The sequence below is a fragment of the Podarcis raffonei genome, chromosome 4, assembly GCF_027172205.1.
Source record: "Podarcis raffonei isolate rPodRaf1 chromosome 4, rPodRaf1.pri, whole genome shotgun sequence".
Lineage (NCBI taxonomy): Eukaryota > Metazoa > Chordata > Lepidosauria > Squamata > Lacertidae > Podarcis > Podarcis raffonei.
In genome coordinates, this window is record NC_070605.1 from 67,881,317 (window position 1) to 67,905,536 (window position 24,220).

The 24,220-nt window shown below is 43.8% G+C and overlaps 1 protein-coding gene across 13 annotated transcripts in view; it reads right to left on the reverse strand.

Moving 5' to 3' along the window:
* GLRA2 (glycine receptor alpha 2) overlaps positions 1 to 24,220 on the reverse strand; it is a 120,443-nt gene that overhangs the window by 73,164 nt on the left and 23,059 nt on the right. For 5 of the 13 annotated variants that reach the window (XM_053387193.1, XM_053387197.1, XM_053387191.1 and 2 more), the window contains exons 3-5: positions 16,876 to 17,004; positions 16,708 to 16,775; positions 3,686 to 3,909 (exon numbers count right to left, since the gene is read on the reverse strand). In XM_053387193.1, coding sequence (XP_053243168.1) covers positions 3,686 to 3,909; positions 16,708 to 16,775; positions 16,876 to 17,004 — 421 coding nt within the window. The remainder of the gene's footprint in view (positions 1 to 3,685; positions 3,910 to 16,707; positions 16,776 to 16,875; positions 17,005 to 24,220) is intronic. The other 8 variants (XM_053387196.1, XM_053387199.1, XM_053387195.1 and 5 more) reach the window with 6 other exon arrangements.

Sequence of the window (24,220 nt, forward strand, 5' to 3'; positions counted from 1 at the left end):
CATGCCTCAGACCAATATAGCCCTTCTCTGAGCCCATTCCAAGTTGTCAAAATCCTTCCTAAAGCATGGGGCTCAGAACTGGATGCTTTACTTCATGTGAGGTCTGACTTATTTAACACCAGTCGAACTAACAGGGCAATTGCGTTTCATAGCTCGGAAACTAGGATTCTTACTAATATTAGCCCTTTGTGCAGCTGTATCACACGGCTGACCTATGACCTTGTGATCAACTACAATCTCAAGATCCCAAGATCCCTTTTATATGTACTACTGCCAAGCCGCATGTTCCTCATCTTCTTCTGTGTGTTTGATTTGTTTGTTTCAATACAGAACTTTGTAATGTTCTCTGTGGAATTTCATTTTATGATATTTGGCCCTTAACATTTGGCCTTGTAGAATCAGACCAAAGGTTCATCAAGTTCAATTCCACTGTTCCAATCATGACCAGGCAGATGTTTTTGGGAAACACACCAGCTGGATACAAAGTCATCCCTTAGATGTCATGGCAAGGCATCAAGAGACCTATCCTCGTAACAATTTGTCTAATCCCCTTTCCAATAAAGAAGAGAATACTGCCAATTGTTTTCTGGCAAATCAGGTGCACATTTCATAATTTCTCTCCCTCCTTCTTCGGGGCAAGAGAGATGCTGTAAAAAGCTTCTGTCCTAAAGTTTGTAATAAATTTAGGAAACATTTGTAACTAGTCTATGCAGTCTGTCCTGTTCCAGCCAACATGGCCCTTCAACAAAGCCATGTTAATGACGCATTGTATGAAGAGGCACTTTCTTTTGCCTGTCTTGAAGCTGCTGCCAAACTACCTAGTGTTAATTATGCTCTCCTGAGTTGCATGTGCCAAGAAAAGGTAAGGCTGGAACAGACAGAGAAAAACAGGTCCAACTGACCTGTTTACTCAGCATCCCTCTTTATTTGCTTGCACAAACCTTATGTTCTGATAATTTTACAGGCAACAAGCATAATGGATTCCTCATGATTTGTTTGCAAGGCACTTTTACATCTACCTGTTAATTATTCATTCATTCCACACTTTTCATGCTTTCCCCCATCGCTTTCCAAACTGTGGCTGCAAACATGCCATACATTTAAAGCACAATGTTGCCCCCAAAGAACCCTGGGAGCTGTAGTTTAGCGGGGGGGCCCCAGCTACAATTTCCAGTTCACTTAACAAACTAAAGTCCCTGGGTTCTTTGAGGAAGATCACGTGTGTTAAGTGTATGGCCTGTATATAGCCTGTGTTTAAAAAGAAGTGGGTTTGGGCAACAGACCATTTTTGTTCACTTTAATTGTGCAAACCTAAAGCCCCCGTTTGCATTTGAATCCCTCCTGCATAATACAGAGAATCTGGAGCCCCCCAAAGAGAGAAAGAAGAGGATGATGATGCTGAGGATGGGGATGGGGCAAGCTAGTGTAACCTTGCTCTGTGTAGCATCCTGGGATGGCTTCATATTCATTGCAACAAAATGGGGAGGTTTTAGGTCCACCTGCAAATTGCTGAGATGGCATTCTATCCTGCATCAACTGTTAAATTGGTCTGAATACACCCCAAAGTAAAATAAAAATTGATGGCCATTGGTGCAATGCTGATTCTTCATGCTGATTACCCATGAAAGATACATTTATGCACCATAAAGCACAACTGGGAGATGACATGCTTTTGATTCAACACAAAAATATGCTTACTCTGCTTCAGATAAACTTTCATTCAAGCTCCTGAATTTTACAAATCTGATATGACAGCCTGAAATATTACTTTTGCAGCATGAAAAATTGTCAGGAAAATTATCCATCTGTGCTGCAAATAGCAGCACTCAGCTGCATTGTTGCCTCCAGTAAGATACATCTGATGTCACTCAAGCAAAGAGAAACATCTTATTTTTCTGGGGATTAAACGTGAGAACAGCGCTTGGTAAGTAACCACATGTTTGCTGTGTTTGATGGTGCTCTTATCATTCAGGCTTCCTCTTTCTATAGAGGCTATAGAGGCTCAGTTCCCTCATTTTAGCTACTGGTTGTAGGGCTACAGGTGGCCCATAATTTGCCTAAAAATGGGGAAGTGAAGGGATAGAGCTTTGGGTTTCATTAAAACCTCCCCTAACTTTTGCTGCATAATTTGAGGACTGGTCAGAATGATGAGGAAGTTAATTGGAACCAACTGGAATGTAGTCCCAATGGAATCTACTTCCAATGGTACTCAGCTGCCATTTTAATCTGCCTATGTCATTAAGACCACTCTAAAGACTATAGCAAGAATAATTGGAAGAAAGATGGTGCAATGCATGTAGAGCAGGGTACAGCAGACAGAGGACAGACGGACCATTCTCAAGTAAGTGTCTGAATAAGATCAGTGTGCCTATGGTGCAACTTGAAATACTAACACAAATGGACTTTTGTTTATATGAGTCTGTACACAGTCCTAATTATATTCTGATATAATAGCCTCTGAATTTACAGAGTAATGTCTACATGAGTTTTAGGGGATTAAGAAGATTGAAGGTGGTCAGGTCATAATTATTGCAGAATTAATTCTGGGGCAGGGAAGGGTGGATTCATGGATGCCTATGGAAAGACAGTGAAAGTCCGCTCTTCCTTCTATATGGATGAAAGCCCTAGAACCATTGCATTTAAGACAAATTCCATGTGACCACAAGATCATGGGTTGTATCCAGTGTTAGTTCAACTCAGAGTGGACCCCCTAAAATGAATGGGCATTTCTAACCTAGATCCATTAATTTCAATTGGTCTACTCTGAGTAAACTCCATTGAATACAACTCAAGAGTTGCAAATTGTCACTAAACAATTAAGCAGACATTGGCACTGGTGGTGATTTAGAACCAACTATGGCAAGAAAAAGAGGACTTTCAAAACCATGATTAATTTGCCTTGTTAACAGTAAGTGGACTTTCCATCTTCAAGCCTCATTGCAAATATTAAGCTATTAATAAGCCAATGAAGCATGCTAAGTAGCATATGAAGATTATGCTGCAACAATCATTTATACAATGTATGCCTCAGCCTTGCTATTTTTGAGGTTCTTTATCATTCCGATTCTCTGTGCGCATCCTGCTTAATCACATCTCATCAAAGGGTGCTTGTGAGAGCATGTACCAACTTTAACCAGAGCCACCCCAGTGTAACGCATGTCACTGTGCTTTGCATTTTAAAATGCCTAAATAACTAGGTTGAGCAACCAAGGACAGGCTACATAAATATATAGGCACATCTGAGTTATTACTTTAATATACTTCAAGGTCTAAAGATGCCTTTTTAAAAAATGCTTCTTTTGACATTTTAAAAATCACGCTTTCTTTCTGCATTTTAATGAAGCTCAGGAACAAAAAGTCCTCCTTTTCAGTTTTTGTTTTAAAAAGGGTGGCTCCATTTGATGCTGGTGGTAATCACTGCTGTAGATGGAGGCAAGGGGTGCTGGGCCCTTTTATATTCTCACCAAGACTAGCTTGTTCTGTTGTCCTACTTGATTTCCTCATTTGAGGAGAGAACAAGCAGGGCAAAATGAAGCAGAGAGATTTTCCCCCACCACCACCCTTTTGCGTTTAAGCCTCATTACCATATAAAAGAGGAATAACAAAAATAGAAGATAGAAGTTCAAACCCCTGCCCAAGACACACACACACACACAGAGAGAGAGAGAGAGAGAGAGAGGTTTACCTGATACTATATAACACCTTTCCATTTTTTGATATCCTCAGAAGCTTGTTGTCTGTGGTAACGTCATGGAAGTTTGCACCCTTCTCATTGGCGAAGAACAAATCCGGCTTCCAAATGGAGTCTAGCATAGATGGATCCAAATCCAAAGAGTCATCAGGGTATTCACTGTAAGCAAGACGGGAGTCGTTCCACTGCTGCCTCAAAAAAATGTTCACTCTGTAGTCCTGCAGAAATGTCAGGCACACCAGTTATTAAATCTCTTGCCTGGATTAGATGTAATTCGGCTTTATTAGACTCCGAAACTAATAGCAATTATATAATTAGCTGAGAGGGCATTATGTTTTCCTTTGACCACAGACATCATAGGGCTGATTCAGACATCATCATTATTTTTATTATTATTTTCTTCAGGTAATAAAATGCTGGCATGGCGATTTTACCTCAGTTTCCTCTGGGAAGCCATTTGTGATGAAATATCAGTCATGGGTTGGGGTGAAGACTGAAAATGTAATAACTGACTGACTGTATGATATTTTCATCTTTATCCACTCAGTGCTTCATATACGCTGCCTGAGGTTCTACGGTTTGATTTCTCTCTGTATGTGACTTCCTGAGTGAAAAGCAAATCCGCTCCACTTCCCAGTAGGGAGGACTTGCAGTGGACCACGTGGCCACCCACTCCCCTCTGGGGGCGGGGGCAGAGTCCCTTGTCACCCGGAGGTCCCAGCCACATCCTAGATCCAGCCAGCCAATCCGCTGGCTGCAGGGGCCATGGCCAGGACCCATTTAAACTGAGGCGTGAGCCCGAGAGCTTCCTCTTTGCTCACTTCCTCGATCCCCCACCCTATCTCCCTATTTTCAGGTTCTCGACATTGGCCTTGCTATGGACCTCGGTTGGTCGCCGTCGAGGGGCCTGGTAGGAATTTTTCCGCTTGGCAAATTGGCTTGGGCCATTTGGTTTTCACCTACTTCACAGCAGTCGTCAAAACTTTGTAAGGTTTGGCAGTTAGGCATTGGTTGATCTTATGATGGGGGAGCGGAGGTGTGGCCATCACCTGCCCCTCCAAGCTAAAGGGTATTCCGTGAAAGGAATCCGGGGGTGTGGATCTTGTCCGAAGCCTGGGGCGGGGCTAGGGCCATGGAACCCAGGGGGAGCTTGAGTTGTTTTGCGCTGATGGAGCTCCCCCTACCTGTGGTTGACCCTTACAGGACTCCCTGCGTGACGGGCAGGAGTCAGATATAGTCGGGTCAATTCTAATGCCTAAGCCAATACTGCCTACATTCTGTAACCAATAAAGTTGTGGCCTAAATTTGCCCAGTAACCATTAACCTAATATCCTTGTGTCTCATTCCTCAATGAGGGGGTGGCCTCAGGGTCTCGACAGGCAACTAATATATAACTTGGATAAATAAATAAATGTCAGGAAGAGGATTAGCTGTGCCTGCAACAGGAAGTGAGTGAAGAAGAGGGGTGGAAGGGTAGGGAAAACCAGCACAAAATGGCAGCTTTCCTTTCACATTCTACATAGGAGGGAATCATTTTTTTCTTGGTCTCCCACCTCCCTTGCCAAGGCAGTTGGTGAACTGCCCTACAGCCATGCCTTCTGGAGCTTTCCAGCAGCTGTAGTCAACCTGAGTGAGAGTCATGTCAGGGTGGGACCTATGACAGCAGCTTCTTTGGCTCCCAACTCCATGGACAGAGAATCCAAATAGCTACTTTTGGCATCCCCCAAAACTTGAACATGCCCAGAGTAATTTTTAGCCCCCCTCCTTTAAAAAAGAAAGACACACACCTGTCATATGCCAAGTGGCTTATGAAAGAGTTTTGTGATGTGGCATGAGGGACTGCTTTTCCAGAAAGAAGTCCAAACTGTCTTTGGGGAAATGAAACTGGTTTCACAGCTCTTTAGATTCAAAGCTGTAACGGAGGTGATGTTTTCTGCATTGGTTCAATTTCACCCCAAAGGCTTCTCTGAAGAAACTGAGATAGTACAGCCCATGAAATAATCACCAGAATCGATTCCTTTTTTCGAAACAACACAGCATCAAGAGTGACATTTTCCAAACCAAAATGATAGGCTCATTTTATAACAACTCCAGCTACGACATTAACCATTGTGAGGATTTAGGTCTGGAATAGCCAATGTGGTGCTTTCCAGATGTTATAGACTACAACTCCCATCATTCCTGCCTATTGGCCAAGCTGGCTGGGGCTCCTAGGGGTTGGAATCTGAAAAAATATATGCATGGGCTACTTTCATCAAGGCTTTGGCCCGAATGTTACCATTTGGGGCTATAATCTCTCATTTAGCTTTTATTTACCTAAAGCTGCATGGCTAAGAGTTTTAGATTTTCATCAAGCAGCTCAGTCCAGCTAATTACATGGACTGTAATTGTCTTCTACATGTCAAGAAAGAAGTTCCTTCTTGATGGCAGTTTACATATGCTGCTGCTATAACAGGGCCCCTAATCGCTTCAAACTTCAGCTTGACTAAGTGCCCTTGTTTATTGGCTTGCCTTCATGAATGTAGGTGACGGATGACTTTTTAGATAAAACCACACATATGAGCTCAGTGGCAGAGCAACTGCTTGGCATGCAGAATCTCCCAACTCAACTCCTGACATCGCTAGGTTGAGTGGGAAAAAAGTTTTGGAGAGTTTCTGCCAATCACTGTAGACAATACTGAACTAGACAGACCAATAGCCTGACTCAGTAAAAGGCAATTTTCTATGTTCTGTGTTCATTTATCGTTGGAACTTTCTCACCAAAGTGAAAGTCAATAGAATGTTCCTTTGAACCTTTGAACCAGGAGTCTTTGAACGCTCCTGAAAATGATGTCATTCCCTAACCCAAATTAGTGACTTTGTATGTATCACTGTAGACATGAAGACATTTAGAAACCTTTTCATTGACCAGTATTCTCATGTTGTTGCAGAGGACGGTGAGGGACAAGGAGCATTGAGAATTGTGGCACTTTGAGGGGTCTCCTAACAGCTCTTAGTCCCCCTTAACAAACCATAGCTCCCATGATTCTTTGGGGGAAGCCTTGACTGTTAAAGTGGTATGATACTGCTTTAAGTGCAGATGGGGCCTTAGAATACTGAATGTATCCAACGCTTTTAAACAAGAAGTTCTCAAAGTGGTTTTCGTAGTAAGAGACGGCACTGAGTCACCAACAGACCAGTTAAGCAATGGATATGAAAAGTCATGAAAAATGCACAGAAACATGGAAAGAAAGTGGGTTCATTTTCACGAACCCTTCCAATCTCCCATCTACAAGATGGCAACTTTCACCTCAAATCAAACCCCATGCAAATTATAATGCTGCATTTGAAACTGGCAGAAAACTGCTCTTCACATAAACAAGATTTCAGGTGGCAACCCTAAGCAACCTTAATAGGAAATAAGCTTCTCTGGAGAAAGTGGGGCTCACAGTGTCGACTCAGAATTAAGTCCCACTGAATCAACTCACAGTTAAGTGAGGTTAGGACTGTAGTCTGTGTAAGCTCGCATAAGAATGTGTTGTTAGAATTACAAAAGGGACACACTAGATAAGGACATACCAGAGGTTGCTGAACTACAACACCCATCTTCTCTGACCACCGGCCATGCTGGCTGGAGATGATGGGAGTTGTAGTCCAAGAATATCTGGAGTGCACTCTGTTCCCCTTCTTTCCTGGGTAAGGTGATTGAGAGAGCGGTTGCTGAACAGCTTGGCAGGTTTCTGGATGAAACATTGGCTCTGGATCCATTCCAGTCCGGCTTCCGCGCTGGTCATGGGACCGAGACAGCTCTGGTCGCCCTAACAGATGATCTCCGCAGGCAGCTGGATCGAGGCGGGTCGGGGCTGCTGATTCTTCTAGACCTGTCAGCAGCCTTTAACATGGTCAATCATGAACTCCTGGACCACCGCCTTGCTGACGTGGGGATCCAGGGCACAGTCCTTCAATGGCTGCGCTCGTTTCTCTCTGGTCGGGGACAGAGGGTGGCGCTTGGGGGGGAATTGTCATTGCGCCACTCCTTGGTGTGTGGAGTGCCTCAGGGTGCGATACTCTCCCCGATGCTTTTTAACATCTTTATGCGCCCCCTCGCCCAGCTTGTCCGGAGTTTTGGGCTGGGTTGCCATCAGTACGCCGATGACACCCAACTCTATCTGTTGCTGGAAGACCATCCTGACTCGGCCCCAGACACACTGATCAGATGTTTGGAAGCTGTGGCTGGATGGTTACGTGGGAGCTGGTTGAAGTTAAATCCTTCGAAGACAGAGGTCCTCTGGCTGGGACGGGACGATATGGGATTGAGGGGGCAACTCCCATCTCTTGTGGGGGTGCAATTAGTGCCAGCACTGTCCGTTAAGAGTTTGGGTGTAATATTTGATACCTCCCTCTCTATGGAGGCGCAGATTACAGCTACAACAAAGGCGGCATTTTTTCATCTCCGCCAAGCTAAGCAGTTGGCTCCTTATCTCTCGCCCTGGCCTAGCCACTGTGATCCACGCAACGGTCACCTCCAGACTGGATTATTGTAACTCGCTCTACGTGGGGCTGCCCTTGAGACTGACCCAGAAATGCCGCAGCGAGTGCAGAATGCCGCAGCGAGACTCCTTATGGGGTCTTCACTGCGAGATCACATTCATCCGGTACTATACCAGCTGCACTGGCTCCCAGTGGAGTATAGGATCAGGTTTAAGGTTCTGGTTTTAACCTTTAAAGCCCTATACGGCCTAGGACCCTCGTACCTACGGGACCACCTCTCCTGGTAGGCCACAGAGGAACCTACGGTCTGCAAATAAAAACATCCTGAAGGTCCCAGGCCATGGAGAGGTTAGGCTGGCCTCAACTAGAGCCAGGGCTTTCTCAGCTGCGGCTCCAATCTGGTGGAACGCTCTGTCACAAGAGACTAGGGCCCTGCGGGACCTGACATCTTTCCGCAGGGCCTGCAAGACAGAGTTGTTCTACCAGGCCTTTGGTTAGGGCGCAGCCTGACCCCCTCCTCTGGCAACCTGCACAGAATTTTGCTTAACGGTTGCCATCAATTTGATTTTAATAAATTTTTATAATGAAATGTTTTTGAAATGTTGGATTATTTGATTGTTTGATTATTTGATTGTTGTTAGCCACCCTGAGCCCAGCTTCGGCTGGGGAGGGCGGGATATAAATAAAATTTATTATTATTATTAAGATGAAAGGCATTTTTAGACAGTACTGAGGAAAAGGATGTAAACTCGGGCTCCACTTCATCTGTGGATTCATTGGGTTGTTTGCCTAGAGATGAACGAAAGTACCCTTTCACTATCATGACATGGTATTGGTTGTGCCCTGCTTTCTCCTTCCCTTCCTCCTAGCCTAACGTTAAGCATTGAAATCTCTGGAAACATTTCTATTAATTTTAATGGCAATGAGGAATACAGTATAAAATATGAAGACCATTAAGGTTCATTTTGTGGTGGTTGCGAGGTAAAGGCAGCTTTAACATTCACTGTATTAAAATCAATAGCCCCAGGATTTCCTTTTTAATTAACTGCCACCAATGCAGCACTTTTCACAAATGTGATAACATAAATCTGACTGTTGCTGCACTTCTGTGGAATTCTAACTAAGATCACTCCCTAACTGGTGGAGAGAGGGGCAAACAGTTGCAATCCAACTCAGAATATGCTTTTTCATTTATGAAACTGCACAGATACAACTATTCTGCTATAAGGACTGAGGTAAAGAAGGATTTAAAATCCCCGGCAGTTAATAGGAGCAGCCCGAGGGGCAGAGCAGTGCTGTGCAGCCTGCCTGCCTGCCAACAATGGCATCACCACCTGGCTAGGACAGCACAAGGTAGAGGCAAGAACAGGACTGTATGAGCACACAGTTGACCTGGCAATGGCTTCCAAACAAGTTGATCAGATGCAATATTGATCTCTTCATTATTTATTTCTATTCTGCTCTCCCAAGCACCACGTGGCCCAGGAGTCTCTAATTACAATACAAATAATAATACTAATAATCCTAATAATGATGTAAAGAAACAAACAAATCTACAAAACCTCAAGCCTGCAATTAAAAACAAACCAACCATTTAAACCAGCAACAGAAAAAAGCAGTAGCCTGAAAACTAAAACTTCGCTTAAAGCAGCAAATCACAAGCATTAAAAAACAACAGTGCAGTAGGGAATCTAGGGATTAAATTGCACCCAACCAGAGAAGCTCTTTCCTCCTTTCCTAAAAAGAGATTCAGGAATTCTGAAAGTGGAGTAGATGCGACCTGGCATAACAAAATAGAAAAGGGTATGTGATTTTGCCACTATCATAGTTCTGCAAGTGGAAAGAAAGTCTACACAAGCCAAGATCCCCCATTTCATGCAGCTATTAAGAATGCAGGAACCCTGAACTTCATGGGCACCTGGTTAGCCTATTGTTCAAAAATTCTTCTATTTTAGAAGAATCCCATTGAAATCAAAAGTACTGTCCACCAAAAATGGTTTGAGGATCATGGCCTAAATATATTTGATGGGATAGCTTTCAGCTGCAATGTTAAATCTGAGGTCATAATCTTGAAGATTAATCTTCAAGAGCAATTAAAAATGATGCTAATATATTGATTGGTATAAAACCCACTAAATTTAGCTATATCTATTTCTATGCAGCAGCACTAGCAAAGGGCTGTGACCAGCACTGTAGCTCTGCTTGTGCAATGGACTTCAATTTATGCAATGGAGCTACTTTTCTCTCCGCTGCCTCCTCCAGCCCCAAATGCACTCCTCAAAATCAGTTCTGAAATGTTGCGAGACCCTAATGGAGGCAGTAAGAGTTGAGGAAAAAGAAAGTCCTGTTGTGCAAGCACAGCGTTGAAGAAAACCCCAAGCCGCAAGGGCATTTCACAGGTTATTGTCACAAAAGTCAGGCAGCAGAATTGTTTAATTCTACTGTTTAATTAATGCCTAATCAACACACCAAACAAATTATGACACCAGCTAATTTAAAGGGGATAAGAGCAACTCCTCACCAATGGGAAAACATCAATATATTATATTCAAGCTTCATGTAGACACAACCTTTTTCAATAAGTATAAAATGTATATTCATCATTTTGGTATTTCAGGAAATGCTTTCTCTTGACACTGTGTAGCACCATTTCATCTTAATACTTGTCAGTTTAATTTGTTTTGGCTTCTTGCCTCGCTTTTTTTTTTTAAATAACATTAAACAAAAAAGTCACATAAAATGTTGAGCACACTTTGGCTTCTTGCCTTGCTGTCATAGGCAGGAAGCAAAGCAAGGATGAAAACGTAACAAACAAGTAAACAAATGTTTTTTAAAAAATTACACCAATTCAAAATGTGATGGCACATTATCAAGCCCAAATTTTTGAAACGTTATTGCAGTTGCTGTCACAATAGGAAGAATTTTTTATTTATTTATTGATGTGCTGTAAGTTTCTCAAGTTATGCTGTAGGACAGAAAAGGGAGATTCTGGAAAGAACATTTGTCTTGCCAGAAATCATATTTAGGAGGGGGGTGGAAATGAAACATCTTAAAAAATAACAAACCCAAAATATAATCTGCACACAATGAGTAGTTTTGCACACATTTTTCATTATCAGTACAGTTATCACAAACTATCACAGCCATACTAAAACTGTTGCAAAATGTTGACCTGAGGTGTCTCAGTTTATTTCTATAAAACTCAGAACCAGGATTAACAAAATCTTACCTGAGACTTCAGTCTAAGAGTCTCAGCCTTTTGCAGCCAACCAGTAAGGCAACTGAAGTACCACTTACTCCTCAGAAGACCAATGATATTTAGATTTACAGTACTCTTCCAGTGATTGAGAGTTTTCTTTGTCTATTAGCCCAAGTTACGGAAAACACAAAATTCCCCTTTGGCTGGACTTGAAGCATATTAAATAATCATTGAGTTTGTTATCAGATATTTGCAGGTACCTCTTCTTGCCTCTGTATTCAGTTTACTTCAAATTAGCCATTTTGGTTTTCTGGGCCATGGAAGGTTTTTGTTTTTTAAAAATATTATTATTAACCTGCAGTCCATTGTGTGCCTTCCTAGACTGTTGAGAAACCAAATTTTCCCATTTTATGTCCAACCTGTCAACAGTGTTTTGTGAGGACACAATAACTTCTTGAAGCCTCATGAAATTCATGATTTTATATTACCACAAGAATGAAATACTGTCCAGCACATCATCAAGTTTATAAAGCAAAGCAGATGAGCAGTAGTTGATGTTTGCCTTTAGGACCATTTTATAAACACGTTTCAAAGCTACTCATTGAAGATATGGCAGCTTTAAGAAAGTCAATGTCAGACATCGGAACAGCACTGAATCGAGCAGAACTCCTTCGATGCTGTCTGCAGGTATTATGATTAAAGCAAACATGGCAGCCAAACATCTTTGTTTGAATCTACTTCACTATTCAAGCCTTTTGTTGTTGCTGCTGTTAGCAGAAATGCGGTAATGAACACTGAAAAGACACACATTAACATACCTTATAGACAGAAAAATGCAATGAGGGGATTTAATCAAAGCAATGGAGGAGTCTGATTAATGCCATCAGCATTAGGTCGTGCAAATATTGTCATTGAATGCCATCTTGTAAAGTCAGTGACATGCAGGATTTTGACTGCTTAATATTGCTGTTGTTCCCTGCCTGCATTAAGGTCAGCAGAAGGTTTTAAGATAAAGCTAGAAAGCCCCTGTGGCTGTGCTGACAGAGCCTTTTTCGCAGACTTTCAGAAGGGCATGGGACAAGATTTTTAAGGAGCACTAGACCTAATTGGAATTATTATGTATAGTTCTGATCTGAATAAGACTGAACTTCATCTTATTTTTCTAGTGGGAGAGACAAAAGAATGTAAGTTATAGATGAGTTTTGTTTCATGTTTGCTTTGATGTGTTGCAGCAAAACCTGCTATGGCTATAGAACCTTATGTTGAAATGTATGTAAGTGACTGTCAGCTATCTTAGGTCTTGTTGTGACCCAGACCCACCAGGCCAGAGGCTCTTCAGGTTTTGACCCTAAGCAAAGACTGTCTGTCCTATGCATCCCACAATCCCCAAAACTCGTGGACCTGTTGAACTCCTCCATGACCTCTCTTTTTTAAACATTTATAGCCCCCCATTAATAGCCTAACTCTATGAAGAGCAAGGAGGATATGCCAGGCAAGGGATGAGTGAATCTGTCAAGTTTGGCTTCTGTCCATTTCTCATTTTTATAATTATAAATTAACTACTCCACATATCCAAATCAGTTTGCAAATCTTGAAAATTCATCAATATTTTCCCCCAACTATCTCCTAAAGTACATACTTTTGCATGTACTTTTCGCCCATCACAGACTTTTTTTTGCAAAGTCTGTTTTCACTAATATTTATATTTTCCCACATATAGTGTATTTCTGTACATTAATATGCTTTTAAACATATGTTTAATATATGCATTTTTATGCACACTTTACCCTAGTGCCTGCATTTTTGTACTCATTAATTTGCTGGAGAACTGCAAAATTTGGAGAAGTGCAGCCTTTGAAGGATGGCTGTGCTGAGATTTGTGTATTGCTTTGGAATGTGTGGATGAGGTAGATTTGTCTTTAAATGTGAACTGAATTGAGCCTACCACCTCAGCACTACAGTTGTCTGAGTCCTAAATGGAGAGGGCAGAAACACCATTCAAGGCCCTTCAAAAGCACCAGTGTGAAGTCTCAGGTGAAATTTAATTCCCTGCAATTCTGCTTGAGTTGGGAGGATTGCTGTGGCATTGCTTAGAGGGGAGAGTGGGCTTCCTTAAATACTGAACGTTTTCAGGTCAGTGCCTGTTTTTCCTAAGACATATAACGTCTTAAATGGCTCAGGACTGCAATAGCTCAAGGCATGCCTTTCCCCATATGTACCAATCTGGACCCTGCAATTATTATCGGGGCCCTTCTTTGTGTGTCTCCTCCATTAGAGGTCTGGAGGGTGGCAGCACAAGAGCGGGCCATTTCTGCAGTGCCTCCCTGTTTGTGGGATGCCCTCCTCAGAGAGACTCACATGGCACCTTTGCTGCATATCTTTAGGCACCAGGCAAAAATGTTTCTCTATGGACTTTTCAATGTTTGTGGGAGAGGGTCTCATGTATTTGTATTTGTGTGTTTTACGTATTTTGTGTACTCATATTGTATTTTTGTGCTGTGAATGTCCCTGTGATCTTTGGATAAAGGACGGTATACAAATTCAATAAATAATAAAATTACTACTACTACTACTACTACTACTACTACAGTAGTATTAGACTTCCCATTGGGAATTCTCCATGCAGTGCAGAATCTGAGTTCCCAGGTAAAGGTAAAAAGGTAAAGTAAGGTAAAGGACCCCTGGATGGTTAAGTCCAGTCAAAGGTGACTATGGGGTTGCAGTGCTCATCTCGTTTTCAGGCCAAGGAAGCCAGCATTTGTCCACAGACAGCTTTCCGGGTCATGTGGCCAGCATGACTAAACCGCTTCTGGTGCAATGGAACACCATGAAGAAAACCAGAGTGCATGGAAACGCTGTTTACCTTCCCGCCGCAGCAGTACCTATTCATCTACTTGGCACTGGTGTGCTTTTGAACTGCTAGGTTGGCAGAAGCTGGGACAGAGCAACAGGAGCTCACCCCAGATTCGAACCGCTGACCTTCTGATTGGCAAGCCCAAGAGGCTCAGTGGTTTAGACCACAGCGCCACCTGCGTCCCATGCAGTTCCCAGGAACCTGTACTTGGAGACTACCTTCTGGAACTCTGTTACACATGCTCTTAAGTGTTTCCACTTCAAGGCCTCAAAGCATCCTAGCCAGCACAGGACAGGTCTTGGACAAGAGGCCACTGTTGTCCAGCCCTGCGACCATGCCAGGTCAAAAGGCCTCAATTATTCTGGACAGGTGAAAAACAAGTTCAGCACATGCCCAAAGGAAAGGAAGTGTCTACTGTGCTCCCTGTGACTATCCACTCAGCAACACTTCCACAGCGTTGGCTGCGGCAACTCCTTGCCTCTCAGCACCAGAAAGACCTGCACCTCTCTACCGCCATCTCATGGTGACCAGTGGTTCTCCTCGTGAACTGGCCATATTTCTTTCCCCTGCCACACTGACCACCAACTGTTGTAGGCTTTCATATGCATCCAGGTGGCCACAGGGGAGCATGCAGGCAATCAGATGCCAAATCTGCTTTTTTCAGACTGCAGAAGCTGCAAAATTACAAAGGCACCTTTGATCTATGCTTACTTGACACTGCTTTATCTTTTTACATCTGGGACCTTTGTATTTTAAGACTTATATAAGAAAATAACTTGCCCTGTTAACAATTTTACAAAGAAGAAGAAGATTGTAACCAGGCATAATTTTAAATTACGTTTAATTCAGCCAAGCTGAATAGCCATTTCCCTGTTTTTCACTTTTATACTTTCACTTTTTTCACTTTTATACTTTCAGTTCATTTGGGCAGGGAAATGTGAAAATGGCCCTTTGAAACTGGGAGTGATGAGGGGGGTGTTAATGGAAGTGGGCTTCAGTGTGGTGCTGGGGCAGCCATATTTGAACTGGCTTTTTAAAAGAAAGAAAGAAAAGAAAGCAAAGACTGAATTGTATTCAATTCTATTTTACTCAGAGTCAACCCAATGAAATTTAGTCATGTCCATTAATTTGATCTGGTCTACTCTGAGTATGAGTAACACTGGAAACAGCTCAGTGAGAAGGAGCTCCTTTCTGTGCCTGCTGGATGATGCTGTCATTTGCCCTCCAGAAAGCTTCTGACTTCCACAGCCGGCAGGTGGTGTGGGGTGTGTGTGATGGTGGCTGCCACCAAGAGGACTTAAACATCATAGAGAGAGGGAAGGGAAGGGAAGGGAAGGAAGGGAACCCTGCAAGTTGGGTGGTGATTCTTCTGCATTCTTCATCAGTCTGGCTTGAATATAACTCTAATGGCCCTATTGAATATTGGGCTCAATATAAGCTAAATTTGGCTTTGGGTTCTAGATTCTGTGATGGTGCCTTGCCATTTATTCCTCAGAGAAATAAACTTGATTTCCATACAATCTACATTCAAGTCCTTGATGAATAAGGAGTGTGTGTTCCACCACTGGCATCAGCAATGGGAGTCTGTGCACATCTGGGCAGGGCCAGGAAGATGCTTGTGCCTGGATGGGTGTAGCACAGAGCAGTCTGCCCCAACTTTGTGGGAGTTTTTGGACTCCCAAACAATTCCCATCCTCCCTGACAATTGGCCATACTACTTGGGGCTGATGGGAGCAGGAGCTCAACATTAGAAGAACAGCAAACACTAGCAAAGAGTCAATGTTGTGCTGCAGCTTATTTTCCACCTCATTTGATGGGAAATACATATACATTGGTACCTTGGTTTTCAAACATAATCCGTTCCAGAAGACCATTCGACTTCCGAAACGTTCAGAAACAAAAGCATTTACTTACGGAAGCATTTGCTTACAGAAAACTCAATACGGAAGCCACGTGGCATGTTTGACTTCTGAAAAGCATTTGAAAACTGAAGCTGTTACTTCTGGGTTTTCGGCGTTCAAAAACTGAAATGCTTGACTTCCAAGATGTTTGAAAATGGAGGTACCAGTGTGTGTGTGTGTGTGTGTGAGAGAGAGAGAGAGAGAGAGAGAGAGAGAGAGAGAGAGAGAGATGGGCTTGCAAATAAAGAATGCTACTTTGGACTTGACTTGCGGAACATCTGCCCTCAAATGTGGCCATCACTGATCTAAGTAATAACCATTATTTCTGCTGCTTCTCATGTTTAGAGTTTACACCACGAGACCTCTGGGTGTAGGGCAGTGTATAAATTCAATAAATAAAAATAATTTTTAAAATAAAATCCTATATTGCTATATAAATTATTCCTAAGAATTACACACTATAATTGTCCTAAGGCTGACAGTGTACATGTTGAGTTTCCCTTAAACCTGAAGCCCCTACATCTAGAATTCCCCAGATCCAGAGCACATCACCCCCCTTCACAAGATGGCTTCAATGGTTTTTCCCACTCACCATTGTAGTTTCTGCTATTGAACCAAAGCTGTTGATAAATATGTTGCAGGTAACATTTACAGGAGGACCTGCAAGTTGAACAATAAATAGAAAAAAAAATTGACAGGTTGTGTTTATGACATAGATTAAGGAGTGTTGTTTCTTTGCCAGTGGCATTGCCACACTTACCATGGTGGTTTCTGTGACAGATCCAAAACTGTTGATAAAAATATTGCAAGTAACGTTTACTGGAGGACCTGTGGAATGCAATAAAAATGTTGCAATATATATCATAGCAAAGTTCTGCTCCACCAGCATCTATCTTTTTTTAAAAAATAAAACAAAATCTGGAACAGTGACTGCTGAAACTAAGCAAAAGGTGAGACTCAGCAATGAACAATATTTATATAGATTAAATAACATTCACAGATTCATTTTCCAGATCTAGGTGATCTATGGAGTCCCCAACATGGGTGTTATGGTGCTATAAGGCACTATCCTTCACACCTACTAAGGCCCCCCCCCCCAATTTGTCATACGATGGTTTTTTGCGGGTTGTTTGAGGAGGTTGCCTGCTTTTTTGTCTTTGTTTTCTTTGGGTTTTTCAGGGGTGTAAGTGTTTAATCTAGGGGGGAGTATTTTGAGGATCACCAGCTTTTCTTCTGTGAAATGTATTATTTTGTGGTACCCATGACAGTTTCTTTGATTTTTGAAATGTGTTTATCAGCTGAGCTCCTATAACACAAATAGTAGTTACTCTCTGACAAGTGTGTTAATTAGCACACTGCTGCCAAAATGCCTGTGTTAAATGTTTTGTTGAATGCCACTGTAATTATAATGCTTTCATGTCATGGTCACTGTCTGATTTTTATATATTTCATTTCCCTCTGTCCTTGCGTCTCTCTGTCGTACTCCTGCAAATGATGGGTACTAATGCCTGCCAATTTAGGACTACACCTTCATGCATCTGTTGAAATGGACTGTAGTCCACACAAGGTGCCATAAAACTAATTGCTTTTCTTACTGCAAAAGACTTAGAAAACTATGAAATCTGCATGCAGTCCAAAATTCCCAAAGGAACTCTTACATTATCTGGTATACGGCACAGAAAAGACCTGTGGAACAGATTCTTCGGTTGCTTTTCACACACTCCTCAGCCAAAAAATCAACTGAAATATTGTAATGTTTGTATTCTTTTATAGATGATTTCTATAAAGAGAAAACACTATGGAGTGAGGGGGCTAAACTGACTGCTGACTTTTCTACTACAAATTTGGACATCTACAAGGGGCAGGGCCTTTGCATTCATATATATATATTATTTTATTGTTTTGTTTTAAAAGTGCAAATGTAACAGAAATAAAGAAAGTAACAAATAAAAAATGTAAGCCATAAAGCATCACAGCCTGGAAAGACAAAAGTACAAAAATACAGCACAACTCCAGAGCCTTTTCTGTGGTGGCACCCTGTTTCCTCAAATGCCCTCCATAGGAGATCAACTGACACCAATTTTATGATTGTTTCAGCACCAGTTCAACACTTATCTAATTGCCCCCAGGCACATTTTACAGTTGGTACAGTGGTGCCTCGCAAGACGAAATTAATTCGTTCCGCAAGTTTTTTCTTCTTGCGAGTTTTTCGTCTTGTGAAGCACGGTTTCCCATAGGAATGCATTGAAAATCAATCAATGCGTTCCTATGGAAACCGCTTTCAGACCAGGTCCGGGGACAGTCTGTCCCCCGACCTCTTCTGAAGGCTGGGGGGGGGACAAGGGCTTTTCTTCCCACCGCCAGCCTTCAGAAGGCTGTTCTGAAGGCTGGCGGTGGGAAGAAAAGCCCTTCTCCCCACCTCCCACCCCGCAAGCTCCGGGGACAGGAGGGCTTTCCTCCCGACTGCCAGCATTTTAAAAGCCCCCAGGACAGCGGAGAAGTCTCCGCTGTCCCGGGGGCTTTTAAAATGCTGGCGGGCGGCAGCGCAGCGTTCGCTGCCGCCCGCCAGCATTTTCAGATCGCCCCGGGACAGCGGAGAAGTCTCCGCTGTCCCGGGAAGGCAGGCTGGGGGAGCAAAGACTTTTGCCCCCCGCCGGCCTTCAGAAGAGGTCCAGGACCTCTTCTGAAGGCCGGCGGAGATTTCCCTATGGGTTTTCTTCTTGCGAAGCAAGCCCATAGGGAAATTCGTTTTGCGAAGCACCTCCAAAACGGAAAACTCTTTCGTCTTGCGAGTTTTTCGTTTTGCGAGGCGTTCGTCTTGCGAGGCACCACTGTATTTCAGTCTGCTCTGGTTATTATTTTCTTTTTATAATAATTGTTTGCCTTATGTATTCTATAGTATCATTTTTGGTGCTGCGTTTAATGTTATTCATGCCTTTCTGCATGGATGATGGGTGGTCTAGAAATAATATCTTTAAGAATTTATTACTCATAATTTAGCCACAGAGAATTCCCTGGCTACTGCGGTGATTGTTGGATTTTTATTGGATTGTAATGGACTATTTTATTGTACTGGTATTTATGTGTTGCAAACTTTCTTGGGATATTGAAGGAATGGCAGTACACAGATGTTCATATATGCAAATAATTGTTAAAATGTTTGTTTAACATGTTTGAAAGAAAGAAACAAACAGGATCTGTCCATCACTTGTCATTGGTCGCTTGTTTGCCTCAGATCCATTTCATTTAAACATTAAAGTTTGAGACAAAAGATTATAGCAACACACTGCACAAAATAGATCTGTCTACAGTCTCCACTAATGCAAGATTGATTTTTACTAGACAGCAAGGCATGATGCAGATTGCATGACAACCTCATCAGTCCTCATCCTGGGAGCAGTCATGGAAACTTTCATTCATAAGCTGACACAGTGAGTGCAATAGGGCTACTCAACACTAAGGTGTGAAACCACTGTGGCCTTTCCTCATAAAACTAGACATTGTTAACCAAGGTGATTTTATGTACTAGCTAATAAATGATTTCAGATTTATGAAATATATCTCATATCATGCTTTCTAGAGCAAAAAACTCTTATCACTCGATTGATCGTCATGTGACTGAATAATGCAAACTGTCCCACTGTTATCATTTTGTCATTCACATTGTTAAAGTACTGGTTATTTCACAGTATATGTAAATGTAAATGCAGCTGCTCAGTGGACTGTGTTCACAGAGCACCACAAGTGTAGATTTACAGGAAGAAAGCCACTAGCAAATGGAGCTGACCTCTTCATTCCAGGCCTGGTGCAGATCTGGTTTAGAGAGTGCCTCAGCTGAATAAGTTGGTGGCCACATTCTCAGCACTGTGGCATTCTGGGAAAGCAGTAGGCTTGTCAGCAGCCAGGTGTAACTTCAAACTACATTTTAATAGCAATGAATGGGTTCTGTTGAAGCAGATCTTATTTTACAGGTCAGGTGACCTGTGAGTTCCCAACAAGGCTAAGCAATTATCTCTATCCGGTGGAGCTATACCAATTTGCGCTGGAGGTATTATTGCAGCTGCAAATTTTTAACTTTTACACCTCAGTAATAATGTCAATGAAACATTTTTAAGCTGGCAGAAGCTTTCAAGAAGAAATATACTGTATAATGAGGCAAGGCCATAGTGCTGGTAATTACTTCGTTTAAAAAGTGGCCTAATATAAGAACATAGCTTTAATGGCACATAAGGAAATAATGAGTTGGTTCATGGATCCCTGGTTTTAAATATATAGGGTGAAATTAAAGGGAGCACTAAGGGGTATGCTTCATCCACATAAACATTTCTGCCTGCCTGATGGAAGAATTTGCCCTCTCCTCTTCTTCTAACCCCCTGCAAGTCAACTTTTTGGAGGGGCAAGTGGGGAGAGGAGAAGGGTGAAAGGCCCATTGTGCACGTGGAACCTCTTACACTGCCCCCAACTAGCACAAATATTTTGTTGAATCCAGCCCATACTGTGTGGATGCACTGCAGCACCTACTGTCTTCACAGAATTATAATTCCCCAGATTCATCATGGGAGCAGCCCCATGACAGAAAAATCCATTTTGAGTGTAGCCCTGCCCCGGATTTAGTTTTCCATAATCATGATTTTATTATTTATTCCCCACCCATCTGGCTGGGTTTCCCCAGCCACTCTGAGTGGCTTACAATGCATATAAAAACACTAAAGCGTCTTCATTTCTTCCAAACCAAAACAAAATACCTTCTCGTAGTTGAGTTCTGAATCAGCAAAACCATGCTAAAGATCCTGTAGCTAGGATTAGCCTTTCCTTGCATCTGCCTTCTCCAGAGACTTGCTTACTAATCTATTCTTCTAGAAGCTCTGCGGTGCTTTATAAATTGAAAGCATTTAGTGTCCAGTTACCCACATTTTGCTGATGTCAACCTACTGCGTGCGTTGAAGCCCTACCCCTATTGACTTCAGGCTCTAACTTGCTTTGGTAATTCGATTCACAATTCACCGGGAAGTTCTCATGCCTTCAGTGGCTGCCATACTTTGTTGTGGGTCCTTGTGTGAAATACAAGGGGGTTTTTTTGGGGGGGAGGGGGTCTCCCAGTGCTTTTTTTTATATGTAATGGTACTCAGCAGTAAGAAGTAGAATCACATATATATTTTTATTCTTGTTGCTTGTGGCATCCATTTTCTATGCTGGCACCTGTGACACTTTTATTAATCCGGGAAGATTGTCCTTTCAGGGCTCTACCATCACCATCGATCCCCGGCATTGAATGTGTTGGCCTAGTGTGGGGCTCCGAGGAGAGCTTGGCTGTCTGGCTGGTGTACCGGCCACCTAGCGCACCAGCAGCCACCCTGTCAGGCCTATTGGAGGCGGTGGCCGGCTGGGCCTTGGAGTTCCCTAACCTATTGGTATTGGGTGACTTCAACATCCATGCTGATGCCACTCCCTCCTCACAGGCTCTGGACCTGGTGTCTTCCATGGCGACACTAGGGCTCTCCCAGTTTGTTTCGGGCCCCACACATCAAGCAGGCCACACGCTGGATTTGATCTTTGGTGTAGGTATAGATGTGATCATGTCTCCTTCGATGAAGGTACCATGGTCTGATCACTACGCTCTGAAAGCCAGGATTGACTTTCCACCCCCACTCTGCTTAGGTGGCGAGCCGATTTGGGCTCGCCCGCAGAGGCTGATGGACCCTGATAGATTCCGCCAAGCCTTGCGGGACCTTGCTCCCCCTGGCGACTCATTGACTGAGCTTGTTGAGGGCTGGAATATCCAGCTCCTGGCAGCCATTGATGAGATCGCACCGAAGCGCCCTCTGCGACCCCGCAGAAACCGGGCTCCCTGGTTTACCGAGGAGCTCCGGAAAATGAAGCAGGACCTCAGACGGCTAGAGCGAGTATGGCGGGGTGCCCGTGACGGAGCCTCAAGAACATCTTATAGGGCTTTTATGAAAACCTACGAGATGGCGGTGAAGGCTGCTAAGAAGTCTTACTTCTCGGCCTCCATTGCATCCGCTAGCTCTCGCCCGGCGCAATTATTTAGTATAATCAGGTCTTTAACGTCCCTTGAAGGACAGCCAAATTTAAATAACAATTTGACACACGGCTGTGAGGCATTTGCGAGCTTTTTTGCGGAGAAGGTCTTGTTGCTCCGCCATGACCTCCCTGCCAATTTGGATACAATAAAGGAACTGGAGGCCCCTCGACTGTCCTCGGGTCCAGTATTGGACCACTTTGACCGGATATCCCCAGCCGATGTGGACAGACTTCTCCGAGCTGGAAAGCCCACCACCTGTCCTCTCGACCCGTGCCCGTCTTGGCTGATTAGAGCATGTCCAGACGAGGTGCAGGCCCTCCTGGGGGATATCATCAATTTGTCCCTTGGCACGGGGACATTCCCAGGGGAACTGAAGGAGGCAGTGGTGCGCCCGCTCTTAAAGAAAACATCATTAGATCCTTTAGATCTATCCAATTACCGCCCGGTTTCGAATCTTCCGTTCCTGGGTAAGGTGATTGAGAGAGCGGTTGCTGAACAGCTTGGTGGGTTTCTGGATGAAACATCGGCTCTGGATCCATTCCAGTCTGGCTTCCGCGCTGGTCATGGGACCGAGACAGCTCTGGTTGCCCTAACAGATGATCTTCGTAGACAGCTGGATCGAGGCGGGTCGGGGTTGCTGATTCTTCTAGATCTGTCAGCAGCTTTCGACATGGTCGATCACGAACTTCTGGACCACCGCCTTGCCGACGTGGGGATCCAGGGCACAGTCCTTCAATGGCTGCGCTCGTTTCTCTCTGGTCGGGGACAGAGGGTGGCGCTTGGGGGGGAATTGTCATCGCGCCACTCCTTGGTGTGTGGAGTACCTCAGGGTGCGATACTCTCCCCAATGCTTTTCAACATCTTTATGCGCCCCCTCGCCCAGCTTGTCCGGAGTTTTGGGCTGGGTTGCCATCAGTATGCCGATGACACCCAACTCTATCTGTTGATGGATGGCCATCCTGACTCGGCCCCAGACACACTGACCAGATGTCTGGAAGCTGTGGCTGGATGGTTACGTGGGAGCCGGTTGAAGCTAAATCCTTCGAAGACAGAGGTCCTGTGGCTGGGACGGGATGATATGGGATTGGGGGGGGCAACTCCCATCTCTTGCGGGGGCGCAGTTAGTGCCAGCACCGTCCGTTAAGAGTTTGGGTGTAATCTTCGACACCTCCCTTTCCATGGAGGCGCAGATTGCAGCTATAACAAAGGCGGCATTTTTCCATTTCCGCCAAGCTAAGCAGTTGGCTCCTTACCTCTCTCGCCCTGACCTAGCCACTGTGATCCACGCAACGGTCACCTCCAGACTGGATTATTGTAACTCGCTCTACGTGGGGCTGCCCTTGAGACTGACCCAGAAACTCCAGCGGGTGCAGAATGCTGCAGCGAGACTCCTTATGAGGTCTTCGCTGCGAGATCACATTCACCCGGTGCTATACCAGCTGCACTGGCTCCCGGTGGAGTACAGGATCAGGTTTAAGGTGCTGGTTTTAACCTTTAAAGCCCTATACGGCCTAGGACCCTCATACCTACGGGACCGCCTCTCCTGGTATGCCCCACAGAGAAACTTACGGTCTTCAAATAAAAACATCTTGAAGGTCCCAGGCCACAGAGAAGTTAGGCTGGCCTCAACTAGAGCCAGGGCTTTTTCGGCTGTGGCTCCGACCTGGTGGAACACTCTGTCACAAGAGACTAGGGCCCTGCGGGACTTGACATCTTTCTGCAGGGCCTGCAAGACGGAGCTGTTCCGCCAGGCCTTTGGCCAGGGCACAGCCTGACTCCCTCCCTCGGCAATCTTCGCGGAGCTCTGGCCCAATGGTGGCCAGTGGCTTGAATTTAATTAATTTTATAATGAATGATTTTAGAGTGTTGTTTGTGTTGTATTTTTGTATTGTTTTATTGTTGTTAGCCGCCCTGAGCCCGGCTTCGGCTGGGGAGGGCGGGATATAAATAAAATTTATTATTATTATTTAAATATCTAAGTCCAGCCAACAGAATAAGCCTACTAAACATTAACCTGTAAAATACAGAGAATGCAGATACACCCCTTTCCTCTACTATTCCT